The 27060-nt window shown below is 44.5% G+C and overlaps 1 protein-coding gene across 1 annotated transcript in view; it reads right to left on the minus strand.

Moving 5' to 3' along the window:
* Nucleotides 1–27060, minus strand: part of LOC122925784 (collagen alpha-1(VII) chain-like) — a 556601-nt gene that overhangs the window by 64884 nt on the left and 464657 nt on the right. Inside the window, 3 exon segments of the mRNA XM_044277135.1 lie at nt 9288–9458; nt 10806–10859; nt 14148–14339. Of these exon segments, the coding sequence (XP_044133070.1) occupies nt 9288–9458; nt 10806–10859; nt 14148–14339 (417 nt within the window).

The following is a 27060-nucleotide window of genomic DNA, read 5'->3' on the forward strand; positions in this document are numbered from 1 at the left end:
CGAGCAATAAACGGTGAAAGTAGTGTAGTGCAGAAGTGTAAAAAGTGGCCTGGTCATTAAGGGTGTTTCAGCTAGGGGGGTTGAAGTGGTTATTAAAGCACCCTCCCTGCAATTGGAATATTCAGCGAATAATACTTGCTGTTTGTCATTTGCTACTTTTATTGCATCCATTTGTATCAGCTTCTATACCTATAAGTTTTAAGATTACCTGTTTTTAATTATATTAAATACATGCTCCTTATGTAAGTGCTGCCTGCTACTCTATTTTTCAATACTGTGGGATACGTTACAGACTTCCGTCATAGGCATACGTCTCCTGACGTATACCTCTGATAGAAGGCTCATAACCCACCCTTATGATGCTGCTACAATTGCAAAGGCCCCTCCCCCCCAGACTCCTTTGCAGCTGAATCGGTATGTGGCCAGTTGAGTCCCTAAGAATTAGCTTGGTTTGTGTTGTTACTGATCCTGTAATGAAATGCATGAGTGATAAAGCACATCTTTAGACATTTTGATTAGGAATCAATTCAATTTATATTTGATACAACTGTGCAGAGATAAGCATGTATGTAAGAAATGTAAGAACCACATGAGGTCAGGGGAGTAACTACCATAGCGGCTGACCATGCGACTGCTATGGGGCCCAGGGTGAGAGAGGACCCAGTCTTAGTTGGGATTATCTCCACTTCTACTGGAGTTAAAAACTTGGTCAGGACTTCTAAAGAAACAACTTTTAGCAAATGAGGCAGGGTCATTGAAAAGGGTTTAGGCAGAAATCCTTCTGTCCTGTGTGGAGGGCCTGGTGTGATCCTTGCTATGGGGCCCTTACTTCTCTATGTATGCCACTGCATGAGGTACTGCAGTATATCGCTGTGAATGAGGTACTGCAGAGGATTCTAAGAAGTCACATAACATTGTGAGAGATTCTAGGTAACTAATTACATGCTGCTGCTTTAAAACATAACTTTTACTCAAAGAAGAAATACAAAAGCAGAAGCATAAACTTTTACTATCTTTGCGTTTTCAGTTATAAATCCACTTTGCATTATTGTCTCCTTTAGTTATGCATTTCCATTTGTAACATTACTTCTCTGTAAAAATATAATTTACATCAATATTACTATTGTAATAAACAACAAGGTTCACATAAATTTCTCAATTATTTTTTTATTGTGTGTTAAACTGTACTTGACAATACTTAATATGCTTATACAGGACCTTATCATACCACCCAGTGAGCGTGCCTTATGCAGAATGCTGTGATGCTTAAGAAATTTTGGGATTCTTTTGATTACAAATCCCTTCCCACACACAGAGCTTGAAATGATTGGGTTTAGTCAGGATGAAGTCTTCAGATGCATGAAAAATGCATCATCTGCTAATACGTGTGTCGTGTGATGTACGATCAACCAGTAACATTATCACCTCCCCAGGGATGGTTCTGAAAGACAAAAAGATAAGTTACACATTACATTACTACTCAAGTAGCCTGTTTAACTCTTGACATCCAGGTTGGTAAATTACTGTTAGAATGGCTTGATCCCATCATATTCTACTACATTAATTTGCACAATTTAGGATATATGTTGCATAACTATATACATCTCTCATTTAATATGCAGAACCGTGTGTGTCAGTGTATGAGCTTAGATACATATGTTGAATACATATTTAACAGGGAACGTTTGAATCTATTTCATGGAATATTCTTATCAATGTAGTCTGAAGTGCAGATGGTCTGTACACGGGATTATACTGTCATGACACGTGGTGTAATCAGTGCTGACGTGGTTCAGAAGATGACGTATATATATCTGCTGCCTTGCTAGTGATTAAAGTGCGATGGTCTTATGGTTTTAAAAATTGGAATAACATTAAAGACAGTATTCATATTCCTGCTCTGCTATTTTTACATCCAACATTTTTTTTCGTGCAAGATAAAATAGAAAGGCAGGAAGTACAGCAAATGGAACCAGAAGCTAAGAAGGGACTAAAAAAGACCTGTCAGCTATGCCGCAAATCTACCATGTCTGAATGTGATCTGATGGTTCATCCTATTATCAATCTACATTATTTTAATACTATATGTATATTAATTTTTGTGTATGACATAATAAAAAAGTTCAGATGTAAATGTTATTAGACTGTGTTTAATTGTATAGTATTATATATTAAAAAGCAAAGAAGGTATTAACAGAATTACAAGTTTACAACTTACAGTACATTAATTATAGCTAGAGATGAGCAAATTTTAAAAAAACATTTGCTTCAGTCCGAATTAATTCGCGACGAATCGCATAAAAAAATGGCTATTTCCAGCCTTTATATGGGTGTAGAATACTGTGCCTTGCAGTAACACGCATAGGGAGTCTGCTGGGGTAGTTAAATAATACTGTCAGTCAGTATAACATGCAGATAACAGGCGACACTATTAGAATAACTGCACACTTATTTGGGCAGTCACAGGGCCAAAACCGTCCAAATAACTCAAGTATTAACTCAGCCCTTCAGGTCGATGTTAGTGTAAAGAAGAAGCGCACTCCTTTTGCATTGTCTCCAGCTGATTCCATATAGATGTCTACAGAACCTGTTCTATTAAACGCTTATACAAGTAGAGCCCCCCAACAGAGTGGAAAGGGTGTCAGCAGTAAGTTTGTGTTGACGTCACTGATTATTTTTCCCTTCCTCTGATCCGTCAGAACAATAACCCACAAAAAACGGATCCTGTGTGGAGCATCCGCCTTCACTCGGTCAGCATTTGCTCAATAATCCATCAGTATTGCTAAAGCACAAAATAATAATGTAATATTGTAAAATCCAGTGTCTCCATGATAAATCTGCAGAGTGAGGGCCCTGTGTGGCTTCTACACAATTTCAAAGTAATCCTTCAGCGGGGCGAATAGATGCTCCATGACCTTCCAAGCAGCTGCTGTCGGGAGCAGCGGTTCATTTCTGAGACGTCCGTATAGTGAAGGGGGAATACGAAGACCCTCTCTATCTCCGCGCACCACAGGATGCCCTCCTTTTCATTTCCATGATGACTGGGAACCTGTGATGTTTTCACCAGACGAAGAGACCCGGCCTGGTTGGTTGGTTTGAATCTTGACTAACTTTGCAACTCTTCCGGGCTTCAAGCTATCTTGAAGTTTTGTCTTCTCATTTTCTGTAGCTACTGGAGGCCTGTTCATGCCAGGCAGGTTTCCCCCAGAAGTATCTTGGTCGATGAGCAGCCAATACCGGACTTGCAGCAATCTTGACAGAATTTACAGGTGGAGAGGAATTGTTTGTTGCTTTCTCCATCGCAACACCATGTTGTTGAATAAACAGAAGACTGGCCAATTCTCTCCTGTCTTAGGCTACATGTAATTTTTATGAGTAAATTCATTAAATATTTAATTTTAAATTGAACCAAAACTTGATTAAAATTATAAGAAAATATACTTAAATTCGCCAAAACTGACCAAAGAACTCAAGTATGAACTCAAGATCCATGTTCATGTCAAGAAGAAGCGCGCTTCTTTTACACCCTCGTCAGCTGATTCCACATAGATGTCTACAGAACCTATTCTATTAAATGCTTATACAAGTAGAACCCCCTGACAGAGTGGAGAGGGTGTCAGCAGTAAGTTTGTGTTGACGTCACTGATTGATTTGCCCTTCCTCTGATCTGTCAGAACAATAACCTACCAAAAACTGATCCTGTCTGTGGAGCATACGCCTTTACTCAGTCAGCATTTGCTTAATAATCCATCAGTATTGCAAATGCCCCCAAAAAAACAGGAGTGGATCTAAAACAGAGGTGACACGTGAATGGAATATTTGCATGTCTTCTGTGTTTTGTACCCACTCCTGCTTTTGGCTACCAAATCATAAGCCAATTCCGATGGGACCATACAGTCCTTACAGCTGCTACACAGACAGGATCCATTGTACGTCTCATTTTTTATTCCTTCTGACAGATCAGAAGAAAGGTCAAATAAATTATATAAATCATGATGTCAGCCAGTCTGAAAGGCAAAATATTGGCCCAGTCATGAAGTGGGGAGGAGTGGGGGGGGGAACAGCATGAGAAGTCCACAGAGTGGACCTATGACATAGTGGTGAGGTGAAAGCAGCATGAAGAGACCACAGAGTGGCCCAATGATAGGGTCTGGAGTTGGCAGCAGAGTGAATAGACCACCCAGTAGCACAATTACCGAGTCTGGAGGTGGCAGAAGTATAAGTAGGCCACAGAGTGGCACAATGACCGAGTCTGGAGGTGGCAGCAGCATGAGTAGGCCACAGAGTGGCACAATGACAGAGTCTGGAGGTGGCAGCAGCATGAGTAGGCCACAGAGTGGCAAGGTGACATAGTTTGGAGGTGGCGGCAGCATCAGGAGGCCAAAGAGTGGCAAGGTGACATAGTGTGGATATGGCAGCAGCATCCATAGACCACAGAGTGGCAAGGTGACAAAGTTTGGAGATCAGGAGACCAAAAAGTGACCCGGTAACAGAGTGGGGCGGTGGGTGGCAATACCAGTACCCGCTGACGAAGGTGGGTGAAATAAGGAGCACTTGGGATCAGATGTGTGGCATCAGGCGGGTTGCAGCATCAAAGTAGTATCTGAGGCAGGTAGTCAGAAGAAACCGGTCTCTTGTATCAAAGTGTTGATGTGGCACCATGGATTATCTAGTCTGATGCATCAGGAATTGGTGGTTGGCAATCCTGGCTGATCCACGCCAGATTCATCTTGACAAAGGTCAGTCTCTCAACATTTTGGGTGGACAGGCGAGTTCTCCTTGGGGTAACTATGGCCCCCGCCGCACTAAACACCCGCTCTGATGCCACACTACTGGCCGGGCAGGACAGCTTTTCCAGGGTAAACTCGGCCAGTTGTGGCCACAAATCCAGTTTAGCTACCCAGAAGTCTAGCGGATCTTCAATGTGGGGTGGCAGGGTGCTGTCCAAGTATGCCACCACCTGCTGGTTCAAGATCTGCTCTACGTCTAGCTGCTGCTGCTGCTGGTGAGTAGTTTGTTCACCATGTGGGTCAAGAAAGCTACTCATCAGTGACTGTAGACTCAGGCTGCTGCTAATGGAGCTGGTACTGATCCTGCCACCCCACCCCCCAAGCAGCCATGGCAGTGGAACATAGGTGCAGAGGGCCCCCCCGGTGAAACCTGCGAGAGGATGGACGATGGCGCAGATAGGCAGCGGCCAACTGACTACATAGGATGTCTCTGTAGTAGGAGGTATTGTGGACCAGAGAAGTCCGTAGCTTCAGGTGTGACGTCACAAACTAGGTTTCCAGGACAACAAGTAAACATTGCTTCCAGGAGCGTGTGTGAGCTACCGGCCGGAGCTACGCGCGTGCCATGAGGTAAGCAGAAGACAGCGCCAGGAGAGACACTGAAGATCCGAAAGAGAATAATCATAAGAGAAGTATCGCGACAAGCGGGGAAAGAATTCAGCTGCATGAACAGATCCATCCTCAAGTGCGCTGACCAGTAAGTGCCTGCTGGCTTTGTTTTATACATGCTCTGAGATTTATTATTTTGGACTCTACTTATTAAAATTTAAGGACACATTGAAATGCGGTTGTCACCACTTTGTATGATCTTATTGGCCAGTATATATTTCCAGCTCTCATTGGGCACGCTAATATCTTTCATACACTGCGGTGTTACAAGTTGCTACTTAGTCAGCACGGGTTCTATTTTTTCTTTATGTCTCTGTAGTAGTTTAGTTTTTCCTCCCTCTCGGTCGGTGTAAAAAAGGCCTCCATTCTGGACCGGTAGCGAGGGTCCAACAAGGTGGAGAGCCAGAAGTCATCCCTCTGCCGAATGGTGACAATTCGGCTGCCACTATGCAAGCAAGTGAGCATGCATCGTGCCATTTGTGCAAGTGACTCGGAGGGACTCCCTGCCTTCATCTCCACTGCATACTGGCACGGTGTGTCCAGGTCCTCTGTCTTGTCTTACTCATTGCCCTGTAGCTCCTCTGGCTGCTCCTGCTACTCCTGTCCTGAGTAGAAAAACCACCCATTTGGCTACACAATGCCTGTGCTCCAATGTCCTCCTCCCCCTCCTCCTCTTCCAGTTCATCCCCACTGGGCTCATGTGTTAATGAGATCGAGGCGCCACGTCTCCTGTCCCCTGACCAGCCATTGTTACCAGCATCTGTTCCAGGACATGAAGCAGTGTGATGACGTTGTTCATTCCGTAGTCATGGCGACTGACAAATAATGTGGCCTCCTCAAAGGGCCTGAGCAAACAGCAGGTGTCACGCATGAGCTGCCACTGGCTGACATTGAAGTTATACAGTGGAGTACTCCTATCGCTTGAATCATCAAGAAATTATTGATGGCTTTTCTCTGTTCATATAGTCAGTCCAACATATGGAGGGTGGAATTCCAACGGGCGGAATCGCATATCACCCACTCAAGGAGGGTGTGTACGAATGGCTGAAGTGCGTGCAAAGTTTCCTGGCCATTTTTAGGATGTCTTGCAGATGGGTGGAAAAGTTCACGAACCGCTTGACAGCCAGATTGAACACGTGTGCCATGCAGGGGGAATGACTCAGCCCTCCTTGATGCAGCACCGACAGCAGGTTCTTCCCGTTGTCGGTCAGCATGGTTCCAATTTTCAGTTGTCGCGGAAAAAGCCAGGATTACATTTCTTAATGCATCACACGAAGAAGTTCCTCCCTTGTGTGACACCGCCGATCCCTGCACATGTGGTATGCTGGAGGGGCACTAGTCCCTGCAGTGGAGGCTGAGGACATGGTGGAGGATGAGGAGGCAGAGGCGGACATTGTCACAGGACCAACGGCGTAACAACGTGGAGCCGGAAGCGGCGTGACCTGGCCAAGTTGCTGGTGTGGCTGTGCAGGAACCAAATTCACACAGTGGGCCGTAAAGGACATGTATTGTCCCTGACCGTAGTTGCAGCTCAACACATCGGCGCTGCCGTGCACTTTGGCAGACACCAACAGGCTAAAGGACTGGCACACCTTCTGTTCTACATGTGGGTGCAGGGCTGGTACTGCCTTTTTTGCAAATAAATTACGACTTGGGATTTTCCACCTCGGCTCGGCACAAGTCATCAGTTCTCTGAAAGGTGCAGAGTCCCCCACTTGAAAAGGGAGGGACTGTAGCACCAGCAACTTGGACAGGAGCACGTTCAACTTCTGCGCCGTTGGATGTGTGCACGCATACTGCTGTCTCTCGGCAATCGCTTCGGTGATTGATTGCTGACGGAATGAGAAGCAGAAGATGGGATTGACAGACAGCTCCCTTCGGCTGAGGTGGTGGAGCCTTGACTGGGTGAAACTGGGTACGTGCCACTGGGTGATGTAGCGGTAGCTGCAGCAGGCTGGACCACCACATCAGAGCCACGGTTCTCCCAGGCCACTTTACGGTGACGCTGCATATGTTGACGCAGGGCCGTGGTGCCAATATTTGCAGTCTGCTTCACCTTCTGCCCACATATTCTGCAAATGGCCATGTTGACCTCCTCTGGCGGCTTTACAAAAAACTGCCACACTGCCGAGTACCTGATTTTCCGTCAACACTACTCACTGGCTGACTGCTACCACGGCTGCCTCCGTGAACCCCTGCACCACTCCTTTCCAGGCAGGTAGGCTCCTGCAAAGTGGGTGTATTCTTCCCTGTGCCCGTTTGGCTCCCGACCCCCCACTGCTAACTCCTGGCCACGCTAGCGACTTGCTGGCTCTGCCGCTGGCTCACGGGCAAGCTGCCATCCTCTTCTCCTGATGATTACGAAAGCCCCTTCTTCACCCGGCTCCCAAGTGCGATCGGCTTCCTCATCATCAGGTAGTGTCCGCACATCACTGATGTCCTCCTCAACAGTCTCTGGGTCAGGAGCCTGACCGCTTGCAACACAAGCTCCCACGCCAATCTCCTCATCACTACTTGCCCGCCTAGCGGAGGAAGCGGCGGATGTCTCCTCCAGATCTTGGCTGGGCAGTAGCTGCTGACTGTCGCTCTTCCTTACTGAAAAGTGGAGCTGGGTCTACAGCATATAATACTTCTCACGGTAAGGGAACTGAAAAGGACAGAGGCAGGTTGAGGACAGGTGAGGGCCCAGGGCCTGTTCCTAGGCCATGCCAATTAAGGGTTGTGTCTGACGAACCCACCGACTGTTCGCTGGGGGTGTCTGATGTCACTTGGGATGACGTGGATGACCAAGTCAACCAATCAAGAAGCGCTGGGTTGCTGGTCAAGACACGACCGCTAGATGACATGGGGAGCACAGGCCTCTCGCTGCGACTACTGCTGCCACGCCCCCTTACTCTGCTGCGACCTCTGCTTGTGCCAGAAACATTAAGGCCTCTGCCACTCCTCTGTGCATGGCCTGGCACTTCTCTGCCTGACATGGTTGTAGCTGAACTAAACAAATACCAGCAAATGTTAACTGAGTATATAGTTCTCGTATTATACTGAAATAGGCCACAAAAATATTTCTGCGCAAATAACACGAAATGTGCAGCGTGTATTTTTCTCTCTTTCTCTAGAAATATGACAAGAAACGCTTACAGTGCAAATAACACCAAATGTGAACAGCGTCTATTTTTCTCGTATTGTACTGAACTGGCAATAAATGTTTTTAGAGAAAATAACACCAAATGTGAACAGCGTCTATTTTTCTTGCATTGTACTGAACTGACAATAAATGTTTTTACCGCAAATAACACGCTTTTAGCGCAAATGTTCTCGTATTGTACTGAACTAACAATAAAAGTTTTTAGAGCAAATAACACCAAATGTGAACAGCGTCTATTTTTCTCCCAACTACTTGGACACACAAGGTTGAATAGTGCTGACATCTCAGCCTAGGCGCGCAGCAATCTCCCAAAGTGATAAACCAAAATGTCCCTCAGTTGAAGGATTCTCTCCCTCTCAGTTTGCATGAAATGGCGATATAACTGGCACTTTGAGAAACAGGAGACATCACATTGGAGCTAGGTGCTTGAGAATTTCCTGGATTTGCGTAGCCTTACGGCTTGTCCATCTTGGCATTGAAATTTCAGTGTTGAGGAGTGTATTAGTGACAGTTACCATGGAGGTGCAAACAAATCAAAAGAGATATTTTAATTATGACCTATTGCAAATGTGCCTCTTTTTGCATTTTAGATTTGGGACCATAAATTAAATTTGGCTTCAAATGGGAACATAGCCTTTAATAATATAAATTTCACGAACACTTATATACTGTAGTTGTTCTGCAATCTTTTACTATAGCAATTTTAAGTTATTTTTTTTTCAGGAGATTCCAACGGTTCTAACCTGCTTTTGTTTTACATCTCCATTCACACTTCTCTTTACTATTAAAGCGATTATGGTTTCCTCCACAACCACCATAAACAAATGGACGGCACTCATCAACTTTCAAGTTATAGTACCAAAGCAAGATATATTTTGAACAAAATCCTTCATCCATAGGTTCTAAACAAGGACCTGGAATAAGAGAAAACTTTGGTTAGGAGTTACTTGTTTACTTGAAATAATTGTCTAAAAGTGCTCTTTATTTTAAGACATAGCCTACTTTTGAAACAAATACCCAAAATGCAATAAAAGCAAAGATGTATGATAGCATATATAATGGCAGTGTTCACATATAACCCTTATGTACATATATTTTTGTCATTATAATAGCTTGACTGAGGATGTTACCCCATTTCCTAAAATGTTTTCCTTTAAATGATCTAATCAATATACTTTGGTTCTGGACATCTCGGAACTCACCATGCCAGGCTAATCAAACTGACTAATTGAATTAAATTATGAGGATAGAAGAAATTATGACATTTGCAAGAAACACAGAGGATGCTTTTTATAAAATTTAGATGCCATGCTCCAATTTCCAGGAATAATTAGTATAAGGCCTCGTTCACACTTCAGTGTTTGGTCAGTGATTTCCATCAGTGATTTGTGAGCCAAAACCAGAAGAGAAGCCTCCACAGACATAACGTATAAGGGAAAGATCTGCTCCTGTTCTGTGTTTAGAGCCGGACCTGGTTTTGGCTCACGAATCACTGATGGAAATCACTGACCGAACACTGATGTGTGAATGAGGCATAACATGTGTAGATAAGTACTGCCATCATTCACTGTTCTTGAATGGGCCACCTGCTTGTGTTTTCTAGGGTCTTTGCTTTTGGCCTTTACTAGTTCTCCCATAGTCTGTCTATTTGTGTTAGCCTTTTGTTATGAAAAACTAAAATTTCTCAGTGCCATATATGTAAGAAATGCTAGTATGTACATAATTGAAAATTGGTCATGAATTGTGCAAAAATGTTGAAACATGCATTTTCATCTATGGCCATGTGTAGGATAAAATTGTAATAAAATTTTATCCATCGTGCAAATGACCATGAAAGTGATTGTACTTTCTAAAAGTAGTTAAGAAATTATTTCTCTGGTCATGATACTGTAGTATAGAATGTTAGGTGAACAGGTGAGTGCAATTATGTTTCCACCTTCTTCCAATATTATTGTTGTTTGATTTTATTATTTTACTGTCGTTTTTTAAATCCCACTCACTATCAGTCACTGCTTATTTTCTGCTGCACTGTCACCCAGCAGCTAAATCAGGATGCTGTTACCTAGCACCTCCCACAAGTATGGAAAGTTTTCTAAATCAGTCATCTACTTCCTCTGCATCCTGCCAACAATGAAGTTATGCCCCGTTAGACTTAAAAACACCTAATTGAGATAAAGGGAATGAATATATCTCGCAATAATGTTTAATGAATTATTGTGTTGCATTACTGTATTATTAAAGGTCTGTCAATAAAAGATTACCTTCAGACATTATTCCAGAATGACGCTTCCTTCTCAGCTTTTTATTACTTCCCTCTGTAGATAAATAGACTGTTATCAGAAGAGATCAGTAAATTAAAGGTCCATTTTATACTGGTCACTTCAAGCTGCTGATATGTACAGTATACATAATAACTTAGGATGGTGGAGTTTTAAAGGGAACCTGTCACATTGAACATGGTGTCTGAGCTGAAGAAAGCATGTTATAGAGCAGGAGAAGCTGAGCAGATTGATATATAGTTTGTCAGGAAAAGATTCAGTAAAACTTTGAAGTGGGCTTTGAAGTCAAGGAGACATTCCAATCAGTGACTGATAACCTTCCCTCTATGACTGTGTATACATAGATAGCTGTCAATCACTGATAGGTCTGCCTCCCTGACTTCAAAACCCAGAATGAGCTTGCAGTTGCAAGAAAAAGTATGTGAACCCTTTGGAATGATATGGATTTCTGCACAAATTGGTCATAAAATGTGATCTGATCTTCATCTAAGTCAAAACAATAGACAATCACAGTCTGCTTAAACTAATAACACACAAAGAATTAAATGTTACCATGTTTTTATTGAACACACCATGTAAACATTCACAGTGCAGGTGGAAAAAGTATGTGAACCCCTAGACTAATGACATCTCCAAGAGCTAATTGGAGTGAGGTGTCAGCCAACTGGAGTCCAATCAATGAGATGAGATTGGAGGTGTTGGTTACAGCTGCCCTACCCTATAAAAAACACACACCAGTTCTGGGTTTGATTTTCACAAGAAGCATTGCCTGATGTGAATGATGCCCCGCACAAAAGAGCTCTCAGAAGAGCTACGATTAAGAATTGTTGACTTGCATAAAGCTGTAAAGGGTTATAAAAGTATCTCCAAAAGCCTTGCTGTTCATCAGTCCACGGTAAGACAAATTGTCTATAAATGGAAAAAGTTCAGCACTGCTGCTACTCTCCCTAGGAGTGGCTGTCCTGTAAAGATGACTGCAAGAGCACAGTGCAGACTGCTCAATGAAGTGAAGAAGAATCCTAGAGTGTCAGCTAAAGACTTACAAAAGTCTCTGGCATATGCTAACATCCCTGTTAGCGAATCTACGATACACAAACCACTAAACAAGAATCGATTTCATGGGAGGATACCACAGAGGAAGCCACTGCTGTAAAAAAAAAAAAAAACATTGCTGCACGTTTACAGTTTGCACAAGAGCACCTGGATGTTCCACAGCAGTACTGGTAAAATATTCTGAGGACAGATGAAACCAAAGTTGAGTTGTTTGGAAGAAACACACAACACTATGTGTGGAGAAAAAGAGGCACAGCACACCAACATCAAAACCTCATCCCAACTGTGAAGTATGGTGGTGGGGGCATCATGGTTTGGGGCTACTTTTCTGCGTCAGGGCCTGGACGGATTGCTATCATCGAAGGAAAAATTCAGGAGAACTTATCTGTCCACCAGCTGAAGCTCAACAGAGGATGGGTGTTGCAACAGGACAACGATCCGAAACATAGAAGTAAATCAACAACAGAATGGCTTAAACAGAAGAAAATATGCCTTCTGGAGTGGCCCAGTCAGAGTCCTGACCTCAACCGGATTGAGATGCTGTGGCATGACCTCAAGAAAGTGATTCACAGCAGACACCCCAAGAATATTGCTGAACTGAAACAGTTCTGTAAAGAGGAATGGTCAAGAATTACTCCTGACCGTTGTGCACGTCTGATCTGCAACTACAGGAAACGTTTGGTTGAAGTTATTGCTGCCAAAGGTGGTTCAACCAGTTATTAAATCCAAGGGTTCACATACTTTTTCCACCTGCACAGTGAATGTTTACATGGTGTGTTCAATGAACACATGGTAACATTAAATTATTTGTGTGTTATTAGTTTAAGCAGACTGTGATTGTCTATTGTTGTGACTTAGATGAAGATCAGATCACATTTTATGACCAATTTGTGCAGAAATCCATATCATTCCAAAGGGTTCACATACTTTTTCTTGCAACTGTAGATATAAAAGGATGAAACACAAGTTTTATGGAATCTTTTCCCACATAACTATACCTATAAATCAGATCGACTCCTCCTACTCTATAGCATCTTAACTTAGCATTTTCATAGTGACAGGTTCCATTTAATGTGTCCTATTGCCAGGATTGAACTGTGTCTGTTTTTGTCCTTTTTTCCTGTGTTATTCTGGTTCTTGTTGCTTTCCAGGGAACAAATAACCTTTGCCCCACCGGGTACCTGAGCCAGGCTGATGGGGAAATATATCTGCATACACCATGTCTAATGCAATGGGTCATTACGTCCAGTTGTCACATGACTGCACAGAGGTGTAGGGTAGTGTTGATCATGTGGGCAGGGTTATCGGATTATACAAGGGGTTACCATTGCTACCAATGAAATACCTCTGTGCAAGGCTGTTAGTGGGCGGAGAGGAGTCTTCTCGCATAATTGAGACAGCGGTTGGAAAGGGAATCTTCTTGCATAAAGTTGGGTTGTTGCAGGAGAAGTTACTGAGCTAAAGGATTGTGTAGTAAGTATAGCAGGAAAGACTGGAAGCACCAAGTGAGGAAACTACCATAGAGAATCTTAGAGGCAGGTGGAGAAATAAGCCTCTCCACAGACAGCAAGAGAGAGCTATGTGATAGACCAATGGCTTGAGGGCACCTTAGACCTAGGAAAGGCTACAGAAAATCTTATAGAGGAGTTACCCCCTGAATAAAGGGGACATTGACTGTGAAATGCTATTGGTAAGAGCCACCCTTTCAAGTTCCTCAGATCTGAAAAGACTGTGTGAAACCTTGTTTGAGGCTATACCACTGCACTGGCATACTTCAGTAAAGATCATATTTGTTATTTACTGCATTTTACCTCTTCAGTCTTTTGCCTGGCTTACAGTGGCAGTTATAAGAATACCTATAAGGTTTGAATGAGTCAAATATTCTGATAGAAAAAATACTTACCAACACTGCAGTTGGTAAATTCAGAACTTGTAAGCCCTGCTCAGGGAATGCCCAAGCCCAATTGGAACATCCACTTATGGGAAGTGTTCATATAGGCTCCACCCATTTCCAGCATAGGAACGCCCACATTTTCCAGGACAGTCTCTAAATTAGAGACAGTCACTGCTAAATCAGCACTGCTACCAACTATGTAAGTAAAGTTAGTTATTAACCAGAGAAAGCATTATAGTTAGTCCAACGGTTGGTAGACATGCCATATAAATGCCAAGGATTATGTGTGGTGCAATTAAAACAAGCAATATTTATTAGCATTGTGTGTGAAAAAGATTCCGAAAAATTCTAAATGTGTTAATAGGCAGCACTACTACCTTCTTGTTTCTGTGGAGATGTGGTGCTTGGAGATTGTGTGGTATTAAGGGTTTCATTCCATTGGGTAGCTTCTATTTCATTTTCAGTCACACTACCCTCAGGGGACTCGATCACCTCTTCACCAACGTTTTCATTGTCTTCATATCCTTCATCTAGGTTTGAGGACTTCATTATTAGACGGAATTCCTTGCCTGAGACATATACATTTTCATTATATACTGTACATTTACAGATACATGATGCTTTGAAACAAAGAAACAGGTAGACTAAGAAAAATAGTTGAAGATGGAAAATATCATACATATGCATGCAAGCTTTCACATATGTGTGTAGCAAAGTAAAATGAGTGGGAAGAAAAGCATTGTTAAAATAAGCAGGGAATTTGTAAATGATAGTAATATGACAGCAACTGAATGTTAACCTAATCATTTGTTTTTAAACATCATGTATACCTTAACAGAAACATATTAGTTCATATTAGGCTGTAGATATATATATATATATATATATATATATATCTATATATATATATATATATATATATATATATGTAGTGACACAGTGAGGGATTTTGTCTGGGAAGGCAGGTATTTTCCTCCCAACATGTGCAGCTGGGCTGTTTTCCAGGTGAGTTTAAGTGCTGGGCCGGGTTTTGGCAGCACCTTGCTGTCCTGAAATAGGCAGCTGGGCTTAGCAGCTGAGGCTCTGTGTTGGGATCTGAGGTTTTGCGCCGAATTGGAGGGCTGAGACCCATGTGCAGGGGGAAAAAAGGCCTCCTAAAGTCTGCTGTGGACTACTGGAGGCAGAACTGCCAATAAGGTGACTTTTGCAATATGAACTTTCCATTGTGTGTGAATTAACACCAAAAACTGCAAAGTGACGTGTTTTTTTGTGCAACTGCCGCAAGTGTGAATAAACACTGAAGTTTGAGTTAAGAACTTGTATTTTGCCTCTGTACTGCATCCGCTTACCCTATCTACCAGAGCGAAACCCCACAATTGGTGGAGGATGCAAGGAAGCGCAGTGAGGCTGGCGTGAAGGCCAACATATATATACACTCACCTAAAGAATTATTAGGAACACCATACTATTATGGTGTTGGACCCCCTTTTGCCTTCAGAACTGCCTTAATTCTACGTGGCATTGATTTAACAAGGTGCTGATAGCATTCTTTAGAAATGTTGGCCCATATTGATAGGATAGCATCTTGCAGTTGATGGAGATTTGAGGGATGCACATCCAGGGCACGAAGCTCCCGTTCCACCACATCCCAAAGATGCTCTATTGGGTTGAGATCTGTTGACTGTGGGGGCCATTTTAGTACAGTGAACTCATTGTCATGTTCAAGAAACCAATTTGAAATGATTTGAGCTTTGTGACATGGTGCATTATCCTGCTGGAAGTAGCCATCAGAGGATGGGTACATGGTGGTCATGAAGGGATGAACATGGTCAGAAACAATGCTCAGGTAGCCCGTGGCATTTAAACGATGGCCAATTGGCACTAAGGGGCCTAAAGTGTGCCCAGAAAACATCCCCCACACCATTACACCACCACCACCAGCCTGCACAGTGGTAACAAGGCATGATGGATACATGTTCTCATTCTGTTTACGACAAATATGGACTCTACCATTTAAATGTCTCAACAGAAATCGAGACTCATCAGACCAGGCAACATTTTTTCAGTCTTCAACAGTACAATTTTGGTGAGCTTGTGCAAATTGTAGCCTCTTTTTCCTATTTGTAGTGGAGATGAGTGGTACCCGGTGGGTCTTCTGCTGTTGTAGCCCACCTTTCTTTCCCATTCTGACATTCAGTTTGGAGTTCAGGAGATTGTCTTGACCAGGACCGCAACCCTACATGCATTGAAGCAACTGCCATGTGATTGGTTGACTAGATAATCACATTAATGAGAAATAGAACAGGTGTTCCTAATAATTCTTTAGGTGAGTGTATAATTTTTTTCTGGGCACAGTTGTATGTCTTACATCAAACCAGCGAGATCACAACCCATGTCCCTTGACAAAATGGGAGCTGTCGTGAAAGCCTTCATGGAGGCTAACCTGCAGCAGCGGGAGGCTAATAAACAGCAGCAAGAAACAAACCAGCTGCTGCTGCAACATGTGATAGCTTTACAGGTGGCAGGAGCATCTCAGAGTGTTCACGATTCCCGGAAAGTGGTCCGTGCAGCAATCCCCAAGATGACCCCCTCGGATGACGTCAAAACCTATCTGGCGGTGTTCGAAAAGGTGGCCGTGAGGGAGAATCTACCCCAAGATCAATGGGCTAAGGTCGTCGCTCCATTTCTAGCATCCGGACCCCAGCAGGTGAATTTCGACTTACCGGACGATCAATCGGCTGATTACCCGACAGTAAAGGGTGAGATTCTGGCAAGATTGTGGGTGAATGTGTTGGTCCGGGCCCAGCGGGTGCATCAGTGGGAGTTTAACTCGGCTGAACCCGCGAGACATCAGTATTATGATCTATTACACCTGTTGCAAAAATGGCTGCAGCCTGTCATGCTAAGTTCCACTGCTATGCTGGACCGACTGTTGGCTGATGTATTCTGGAGGGCTTTGCCATACCCTCTCCAGCACTGGATTGGCCAGGTATCTCCTAGTAATGCCCTTGAGATGGTGAACCTGGTGGAATGCTATGAGGCTACAAGGAATCTACAGGGGAGTTCTTTTTGAGGGGGGCAGTCAAAGCCTGGAAATCTCCACCCCAGGCCCGGTGACTTTGCCAAAAAACCCGCCCGGGATGTACCCCCTACGGACCCGGGTCTGATAGTCTGCTGGTGGTCACATAAGGGCTGACTGTCTCTGTCGGGGTGAGCCACTAACTATGGCTACCGCCACTCATTATATGTCAGGAAGCTGTGTGCCTCCGGTACCCCAGAGACTATAGACAACAACCACTTGAGCCAGGTGGAAGTAGGAAACTACTTTTGCCACCAATCTACACTATGAACGCATAATAGGGAGAGACTTCCCGGGCTTCCCGATACTGTGGCCTGTTACGAGAATTATCGATACCCATGAGACAGGGGTAACCATAGCAGAGTGGCCCTGCTCAGGGGAGAGACCAGAACCCTGGGAACCCAAGACCGAAGGGCCAGCGGTAGGGGTGACCGCCACTTCGGTGGAAGACGGGGGGGAAACCCTGCTAAGTGTGATGGTGGGAGATGCGGACGACTTGCTGCCGGGTCCTGAATTGACAGGCCTCAATGTTTCTGGGGACCCGCCCAACGTCGGGACCCAACCCTATCCAAAGCCTGAGAAAATGTGTTAATAGTAGATGGTGAGCCACAACAACCTGGGGCAGAGTCAGTGTTTCTCCATTTTGTGGTTAATCAGGATATGTTGTATCGGGTAAACCATCTATGGGGTGAGCCTATTGAACAGTTTGTTGGTCCCCAAGGTTTATCCCAAACTTGTGTTAGATCTAGCCCACCAACACGTTCTCAGGGGTCACCTGGGGCTGCAGAAAACTCAGGATCGTATTTTATAGCGGTTTTACTGGCCCAGCATATTCAGAGAGGTGGAAGAGTTTTGTAAATCTTGCCCTGCCTGCCAGATAGCTAGCCCCCAGCCACATTTGCGTAGTCCTCTAGTACCTCTCCCGATTATCAAGGTACCATTTGACTGAATGGCTATGGCTCTCATAGGCCCAGTACCAAAGTCCACCAGAGGGCATCAACACATCTTAGTCATCCTAGACTACACCACTCGGTACCCAGAGGCGGTGCCACTCTGACATACCTAGGCTAAACTCATAGCTAAGGAGTTAATGGAGATGTTTTCCCGAGTAGGACTACCTAAAGATGTTCTCACCGACCAGGGGACCCCTTTTATGTCCAAGGTGATGAGGGAACTCTGTAAGTTGCTGCACATAAAACAACTACGGACGTCCGTTTACCATCCGCAAATGGACGGTCTGGTAGAAAGGTTTAACAAAACATAAAAAAATATGTTGAAAAGGGTAGTGTCTTAATATGGGACGGACTGGGACCTCCTTCTGCCCTATCTCATGTTCGCAGTGCAAGAGGTACCCCAGGCCTCTACTGGGTTCTAACCCTTCGAACTGGTATATGGCAGACACCCTCGCGGTCTCCTGGATGTGGCCAAATAGGCATGGGACCAACAACCCACTCCACATAAAAGATAGAGGCAGTGTTGCCTCTTGTTAGGGAACATATGGAGGCAGCTCAGCGAGCCCAGAGTCGGGTTTATAATCAATAATCGTCAGGCTCGGGTCCGGATCTTTAATCCGGGTGATCGGGTTTTGGTTCTGGTGCCGACCGTGGACAGTAATTTCCTGGCTAGGTGGCAGGGGCCCTACAAGATACTCGAGAAAATTGGAAATGTAAACTTCAAGGTACTCCAGCAGGGCGGTGAAAGCCGGAGCAGGTTTACCATGTGAATTTACTCAAACCGTGGAAAGATAGGGAAACCTGTACAGAAGACAACCCACAACCGGGTTTTCTAGGAGAAGAGGTTCCGGCCCCTCTGTCTGATGCAAGAGAAGCGGCTGCCACAGTAAAAATTGCTCACAGCCTCTCCTCTAAACAGACTCGGAGGAGGTGCAGCTAATGTTGCAGCTAGACGTCACTGAGGAGTCAAAAAGTGAGTGGGCCAGTCCTATAGTATTGATACCCAAGCCGGACAGGACGTTGCGGTTTTGTAATGACTTTCGTAAACTTTGCGATATTTCTAAGTTTGATGCGTATCCCATCCCATGGATGAGCCCCTATGGACCAGCACGGTACTTTTCTGTTTTGGCCCTCACAAAAGGGTACTGGCAGGTGCCCTTAATGGAGGCTGCCGAAGAGAAAACTGCCTTCGTCACACCTGAGGGGCTGCATGGCTCCCCCGCCACTTTTCAGTGACTTATGGTCATTGTGCTTCGTCCACATCGTCGGTATGCTTCGGCTTACCTGGACGATATTGTCATCCACAGTACCGACTGGGAAACTCACTTACCCAAAGTGCAGACTGTAGTTGACTCTCTTCGAAATGCTGGACTAAGCACTAACCCGAAAAAATGTGGGATAGGGTTAGAGGAGACTAAGTATCTGGGGTCATTGGGCGTGGAGTCATCAAACCCCAAGTAAACAAAATTGTCACTACTATGCTGATGGTCGTGACTCTTAGACTTCGCATGCAGTTGCCAGCGGTCAGTTGGTTGTTCACCGCAGCTGAGGACTGTAAGTTGTTAGCCTCACGTGCGGTTGCCGCTGGCAACATGGTGTTGTTGGCACTGTAGCAGCCTGAGCTTGTTGCTGGGCTGCTCACTGTCTATGCATGCGGTTGCCTATGGCAACTTGTGTTATATGTGTGCACTTTCCCTGTTTGGTGTGCACAGGGTTTATTTGTGTGTGCACTTTCCCTTTAAGTGGCTTCACTACCCTGTCTGGGTGTTGGAAGGGTTAATTCCCTTTCCAGTGTGTGTCTGTGTGGGTGTGGCTACTTGGGCTATTTAGCCTCAGTTGAGACCTGAAGCTGAGGGGTACTCCAGCCTTGTGGTAAGCTGGAGTCCTCCTCCTGGTCATACACCATCTATCCAGTGAGGGCCACCCTTGTGGTCATAAGTTTATGTATGATGCTATGAAGATGTTTCTATGGCCTCTTTGTGTTTATTGCAGCTATGGTTTCCTGTGTTCCTGTGTGATGTATAGTGTGTGCTGTGTCCGTTTGTGTTGTTGTGGACAGCAGCACTTGTACATGGGTTCCAGGCTGTGTGTCTGTGGCAGGTAGGTGTGGTACTTGTTTCACTTACCTGCCATTGCCATATGCTGTATATGTTCCCATTTCCTTGCAGCTTGGCCAGTGAGACTCCTGTTCGTCCGTATCTAGGAGGAACAGGTCGTCTTACCCTGCTCCTAGTCCAGGGCTACCCTGAGGGCTAGTAGGGACCCTAGGTTACGGAGTATGAGCCCTCCTACCATCAGGGTTGGCCCATACAGCTAGGAGTCAGGGTCAGAGTTAGGGATGTGATAGGAGGTGACCTGCTTCCTGATTCCTGTCCTGGCCTAGCAGTGACCATTATGTTCTGTCATCGCATGGCTGAGGGTTTTCCCCATCCTCAGCCGTGACAAAAAAAGAGGCGAAAAGAAATTGGCCCCGACCTGTCATTACTAGGCAAGTAAAGTCATTCCTGGTAATAGTGGGCTATTGCATAAAGTTTTTTCCCCACTTCGCTATGGTGGCCGCGCCATTGACAGGGCTTTTGAAGGGACACACGTCAGTGATGGCTCGCTGGGATGATTGGGCGGAAGAGGCTTTCTCTGCTTTGAAGTCAGCCCTGTGTGGGATCCCGGTTTTGGTGACGCCCGACTTCAAAAGGGACTTTATAGTACAAACAGATGCCTCCGAAGTAGGCCTTGGTGCTGTACTGTCTCAGGAAGTCAACTGGGAGCTCACCCCAGACGAGACCAGTTATAGTATAGTGGAGAGAGAGTGCCTGGCCATCAAGTGGGCACTCGAGTCTCTCTGCTATTATTTGTTGGGGAGAAAGTTCTACCTGGTGACTGACCACTTCCCTCTCAAATGAGCCAGGACAAGGACAGAAATCCCTGGGTCACCTGATGGTTTCTGTTATTGCAAAACTTTAAGTTTTCGATGAAACACAGGGCAGGCCGGTTACAGGGAAACGCGAATGCCCTGTCCCGGGTACACTGTCTGGCACGTGTTTACCCCCTCAGGGTTGAACAAGGGGGGGGTGGTATGTGACATGGAGAGAGGTTTTGTCTGGGACGGCAGGTATTTTCCTCCCAGCATGTGCGGATGAGTTGGTTTCCAGCCAGGTGAGGCCAAATACCGGACCAGAGTTTAAGTGCCGGGCCGGGTTTTGGCAGCACCTGGCTGTCCTTAAATAGGCAGCTGGGCTCAGCAGCTGAGTCTCTGTGTTGGGATCTGAGGTTTTGTGCCAGACTGGAGGGCTGAGACCCATGTGCCGGGGGAACAGGCCCCCTAAAGCCTGCTGTGGACTACTGGAGGCAGAACTGCCAACAAGGTGACTTGTGCAATATGAACTTTCCATTGTGTGTGATTTAACACCAAATACTGCAAAGTTACATGTTGTTCTGTGCAAATTGAACTTTCCATTTGTGTGTGAATTAACACCTGAAAAGTGACGTGTTGTTTTGTGCAATTGCCTCAAGTGTGAATAAACACTGAAGTGTGAGTTAAGAACGTTGCCTCTGTACTGCGTCCGCTTACCCTATCTACCAGAGTGAAACGCCACAATATATATATATATATCAATTATGTACAAGGGCACTGTCCCCGTGGCTCCATGTTAGAGTTGTAGACATTGTGTGTGTGTCCATCTATGGTACTGCTCTATGTCACCACATTTGGAGAAATTCTTCCCTAGATACAAAATCCCAAAACACGGTAGAGTACAGTATGGCCCCATAGACACATGGGGGTGCGTGGAAACTGTAAATATCTGTTATGTGATAGTGTGGCAGTAAAACCCTCAATAGCTAACTGGCATTTGATGTTTTTATATATGAGAATAAAACTTTTTTCATTGTGATTCTTGTTTTGTTGTAAATTACCGTTCATTCATAATATGATGTCTGGTAATATGCAGATAACTTAGTAAATATTCACTGTTGATACTCAAGTAAATGAACCTCATTTTAACACTGATTAGGGCAGAGAGATAAGTATACCTTTCCTTGGGAACTGTAGAGGACAACCTTTATTTCCAAAGGCTAAATTATCATTTAAAATCTCATTCCATGTACATACGTAGATGTCCATACATAATATAGGTAGTTTGGCTCATATTCCTGACTCAAATATAAAAGTTGTGAAACCTGCTTTTACATACCTGCTACTAAGTTAATATTTCTCCATTCACATATAATACAGTATATTAAATACCAGTTTAATGTGTCGGTGGTACCAGTTATACTTCTAAAAGTACTGCTCACAAGCTCATTCTTCTAGTTTGCCACTGATGCATATGAATGTTATTAACTTTTTATACACATATGCTGGATAAACTTTATAATTAGGAAATATGTCTGCAAGTCTGACCAAGTAGGCTTTGGTTGTCACCTTGGTGACTCATAGTTGCATAGTAGCTGTAGACACAAAACTGCAGGATACTTTTAATACAGTCTAAGGCCTCATGCTCACGACCGTTGTTTGGGTCTGCATGCAGACCCATTCACTTCAATGGGGCCGCAAAAGATGCGGACAGCACTCTGTGTGCTGTCCGCATCCGTTGCTCTGTTCCGTGGCCACGCAAAAAAATAGAACATGTCCTATTCTTGTCCATTTTGCAGACAAGAATAGGCATTTCTACAATGGGCTTCCGTTTTTTGCGGACCTACGGTTTGCGGACCGCAAAAAACGGAATGGTCGTGTGCATGAGGCCTAGGTTGAAAACATTTTTAAGTTTAGATGACAAAAAATACCTGCAAAGGTGGACATAGCCTTTAAAAGGTTTGTCTGGGATGCTAAAAATTTCATTTAATTGTGTAAATCTTGTCTAGTCACCTACAGAGCATAATAGTGTACCCGTCAATTTTTCCTAAGCCCACTTCAATTTCGATGCTTCCGCTGTGCTCCATTGTTAGAACCCAAACTTTTGGGTTGTGGGCGTAGATGAGCAGCAGCCACAACTCTTTCCATTGTGATGAGCACTGAGCTAGATCAGCCAGTACTATTAACGACTAGTGTTGGGCGAGCATGCTCGGCTGAACACCATTTTGACTCGAGCATCGTGATGCTCTGCACATCGCGGTGTTCGGCCGAACACCGCGTGTGCTTGAACGCGAGTCTCCTCTCTGCACGTTTGTTGGCTGCTACGTAGCCAATAAACGTGCGGGGAAGTACTGGCACTCACTGTAATGCCGTAGCCATGTTAGTTACTGGCATTACAGTGATTGGCTGACCGGAACGCGTCATCGGGTGCAATATAGCACCCGATGACATGTGGTTCGGCTCAGTCTCGGTCCACTGGGCTACTGTGTGGTCTCCTCATGCTGCTGCCACCTCACCACTCTGTGGTATCCCCATGCTGCTGCCACCTCAACACTATGTCACTTGGCCACTCTGTGGTCTCCTCATGCTGCTACCACCTAACCACTCTGTGGTCTCCTCATGCTGCTGCCACATCACCACTCTGTGGTCTCCTCATGCTGCTGCCACCTCAACACTATGCCACTGGGCCACTCTGTGGTCTCCTTTTGCTGCTGCCACCCCACCACTCTGTGGTTTCCTCATGCTGCTGTCACCTCAACACTATGTCACTGGGCCACTCTGTGGTCTCCTCATGGTGCTGCCACCTCAACACTATTTCACTGGGCCACTGTGTGGTCTCCTCATGCTGCTGCCACATCACCACTGTAGGGTCACCATGATACTGCTTTCACCTCAACACTATGTCACTGGGCCACTCTGTGGTCTCCTCATGCTGCTGTCACCTCAACACTATGTCATTGGGCCACTCTGTGGTCTCCTCCTGCTGCTGCTACCTCAACACTTTGTCACTAGGCCACTCTGTGGTCTCCTCATGCTGCTGCCACCTCACCACTCTGGGGTCTCCATGATGCTGCTGTGACCTCAACACTATGTCACTGGGCCACTCTGTGGTCTCCTCATGCTGCTTCCACATCACCACTCTGTGGTCTCCTCATGCTTCTGCCACCTCCCCACTTTGCCACTGGGCCTCTCTGTGGTCTCCTCATGCTGCTGCCACCTCACCACTCTTTTATTGGGCCACTACTGTTTTTTTTTGGCTTTAACAATACTGATAGATTACTGACAAAATGCTGACTGAGTGAAGGTGGATGCTCAACAGATAGGATCCTTTTTTTGGGGTTATTGTTTTGACGGATCAGAGGAAGGGTAAAATAATCAGTGACGTCCACACAAACTTACTGCTGACACCCTCTCTACTCTTTTGGAGGCTCTACTTGTATAAGCATTTAATAGAATAGGTTCTGTAGACATCTATGTGGAATCAGCTGACAACAGTGTAAAAGGAGTGCACTCTTTCACGCTATAGTAGTATCTTGGGCCTCTGCACGGTTCTTTATACCTGGCACTAACATTGACCTGTAAGGCTGAGTTCACACTTGAGTTATTTGGTCAGTAACTGCCCAAATAAGTGAAGTGTGCAGAGATTCTAAGAGTGACGCCTGTCATCTGCGTGTCATACTCACAGTATTGTTTCACTACCACAGCAGACTCCCTATGCGTGTTACTGCAAGGCACAGTGTTTTACACCACTATACTGGCTCTCTACAGCCAGAAAATATTTTTTTTAACGCGATTCCCTATGAATAAATTCTGATATTTTCGGAAAATTTTGCAAACCTACCGAATTTTTTGAAATTTGCTCATCTCTAGATGTCATGTTCATCGGTCACATGGTCTAGGCACAGCTCAGCCCCATTGAAGTAAATGGGGCTGAGTTGCAATACCAAGCACAGCTGCTATACAATATATGGCACTGTGTTTGGCAAGCAGAGAGAAGTCTGCGGCGCTACAGCGAACGCTGGTGCTTTTTAAAACAGCTAATCGGAGGGGGCCCCGGGTGTAGAACCCCCACGAATCAGATACAGTAAAAACACTTGGAAAACTCTTTTAAGAATTCTGTTTCATACAAGCAGAAAAATATAAGTCAATGCAGTGAAAAATCTGTCACTGTATGGAAAACAAAAGGCATGTGAAGGACCCTATTGACTCCTAATAGGGCACTACAGTGTGGCCTAATATTGTGGCTGAATATTGGGAACAAACATTCCTAGGAACACTCGTTCCCGATAATCTGCCCATCTAAAGGTGCTGCAGTTCACCCAATGAACGCGCAAAACACTTGTTTATTGGGTGAAATGATCGGAGGTGTGGACACATCCGTGTGGTCGTGTGGTCTAAACAGCATTCTGCTGCCCAGGAACAATGATTCTGTATGGGAATGAGCGATAGGAGCAGCGATCGCTCCTTTCCATACTGTGGAGGTGATTCAGTGCTTCACCTCCACTTAACGAGCAGCTGATTGTCGGGAAAGAACACTTCCTTCCTGACAATCTGCTGCTCATCAGTCTAAATGCGCTTGTAGCTAAGGAACCGATCTATTAGCGCCTCTAGCTAAGGAACCTACCTATTACTAACATAGTACCTTTGACACTACTTTACTAAACTCTATACTCCTAGAGGCATTTCCTCTTTAAAGAGGACCTGTCACCACTCCTGACATGTCTGTTTTAATAGCTTCATGCATTCCCCACGTACTAACAATTCTGGAGCATCTATTCTTATGTCTGTATGTTGTCCCATTCCTCTATTATTTCTACTAGAAGGTATGAATAATTGCTAGCTGTCTGCAGTAAGGGTACAGAGGGGTGGTAAGCAGTTGAGGGTGTGTACCTGCATAGTCTGAAAATGGCAGCACTGATTGGATAGAATCAGACTGTTCAGGTACACACCCCTAACTGGTTACCTCCCTCTGTACACTTACTGCAGACTGCTCACTGTTCATTCATAACTTCTAGTAGAAATAATAAAGGAATGGCAGAACATACAGACATACGAATAGATGCTCCAGAATTGTTATTACATGGGAAATGCATGAGGCTATTAAAACAGACATGTCAGGCGAGGTGAAAGGTCCTTTTTAAAATGGTAAAACATGCAGAAGCTAATGTGACATTTAAATAGTGGTATTGTCATATTGTGTATCAGAAAAAGTACAGTTCATAGATTACAGTCATGATTCTATTTTCAGTATTATACAATAGCTATGGATGTCTGAATATGAACAATTATTAGAGTATTCTAACAAAAGATAACTGATCGAATCAAGAATAAACTAATTTATTTACCTTTGCTATTTCAGCTAATAGACATAATTAAATAATCTCCTGTGTAGAGAAGAGCAGCAAACAGTGGCGTCATCTTCAACATCCACTCCCGGTACCCTTAATGATCATCTGTAAATTGGTTTCTAGGTGGCATATTAGTCAGTAGAGATCGGATACGTTATGAGATGATTAGAAACTAATGTATCATTCTACTTCACTTTTTAAGAAAAATGCTGTAGAAAGTCAGAGTAAGGCTATATACCTGAAATTGGTCATAGTATTATAATGCTTAATGGAAGCAGCTCCTGAGGTATCCATGGAGATAGCTACATTTAATGCATCTTCTCAAAAAACAATCCGTAACAGTTTGATGGCTGTAGTTATAGCCACTTCAGACATGAGCAAGGAGACAAAAAGAGATGCCCTTAAGTATTGGTGACTGAACACAGTATACCAATATGCATGATAAAAGTATATCAAATGCATGATAAAAGAAAAAAAAGATCATTTCCTTATTAACCTATTTTAGAAAATACAAAAGCAGGCTCCTCTTTATACCTACAATATAGGGGTATTCAGGCCAGACATATTTATCGCCTATCCACAGGATAGATGATAAATTCTAGATCAGTAGAGGACCAACTACTGGGACCCCCACTGGTGCATGCAGAACAGGGCACCCAGTCCTCTGTCCCCTCTAGCCACAAGCCTGCAGTGGAGAACTGTTTGAATAAAGTGGCAGTTGAGCATGTGTCCTTCACCTCCATTTAAATGGGTTCTCCGGGATTTTCATATCGATGGCCTATCCTCAGGATAGGTTATCAATAGGGATGAGCGAATTGACTTCGGATGAAACATCCGAAGTCGATTTGCATATAATTTCACTTCAGTGTCCTCAAATTGTTGGCTCGCTCCGTACAGTATTGAAACGAAATTTTATGCGAAGTCGATTCGCTCATCCCTAGTCATTAATATGAAATCAGCTGGGGTCCACACACACGCCAATAAACAGTTTGAGGACACTGTAGCTTCCTTGTGGTTTACCAAACACAGCGCCATCCAGTCAATAATGGTTGTGCTTGG

The sequence above is a fragment of the Bufo gargarizans genome, chromosome 2 (assembly GCF_014858855.1).
Source record: "Bufo gargarizans isolate SCDJY-AF-19 chromosome 2, ASM1485885v1, whole genome shotgun sequence".
Lineage (NCBI taxonomy): Eukaryota > Metazoa > Chordata > Amphibia > Anura > Bufonidae > Bufo > Bufo gargarizans.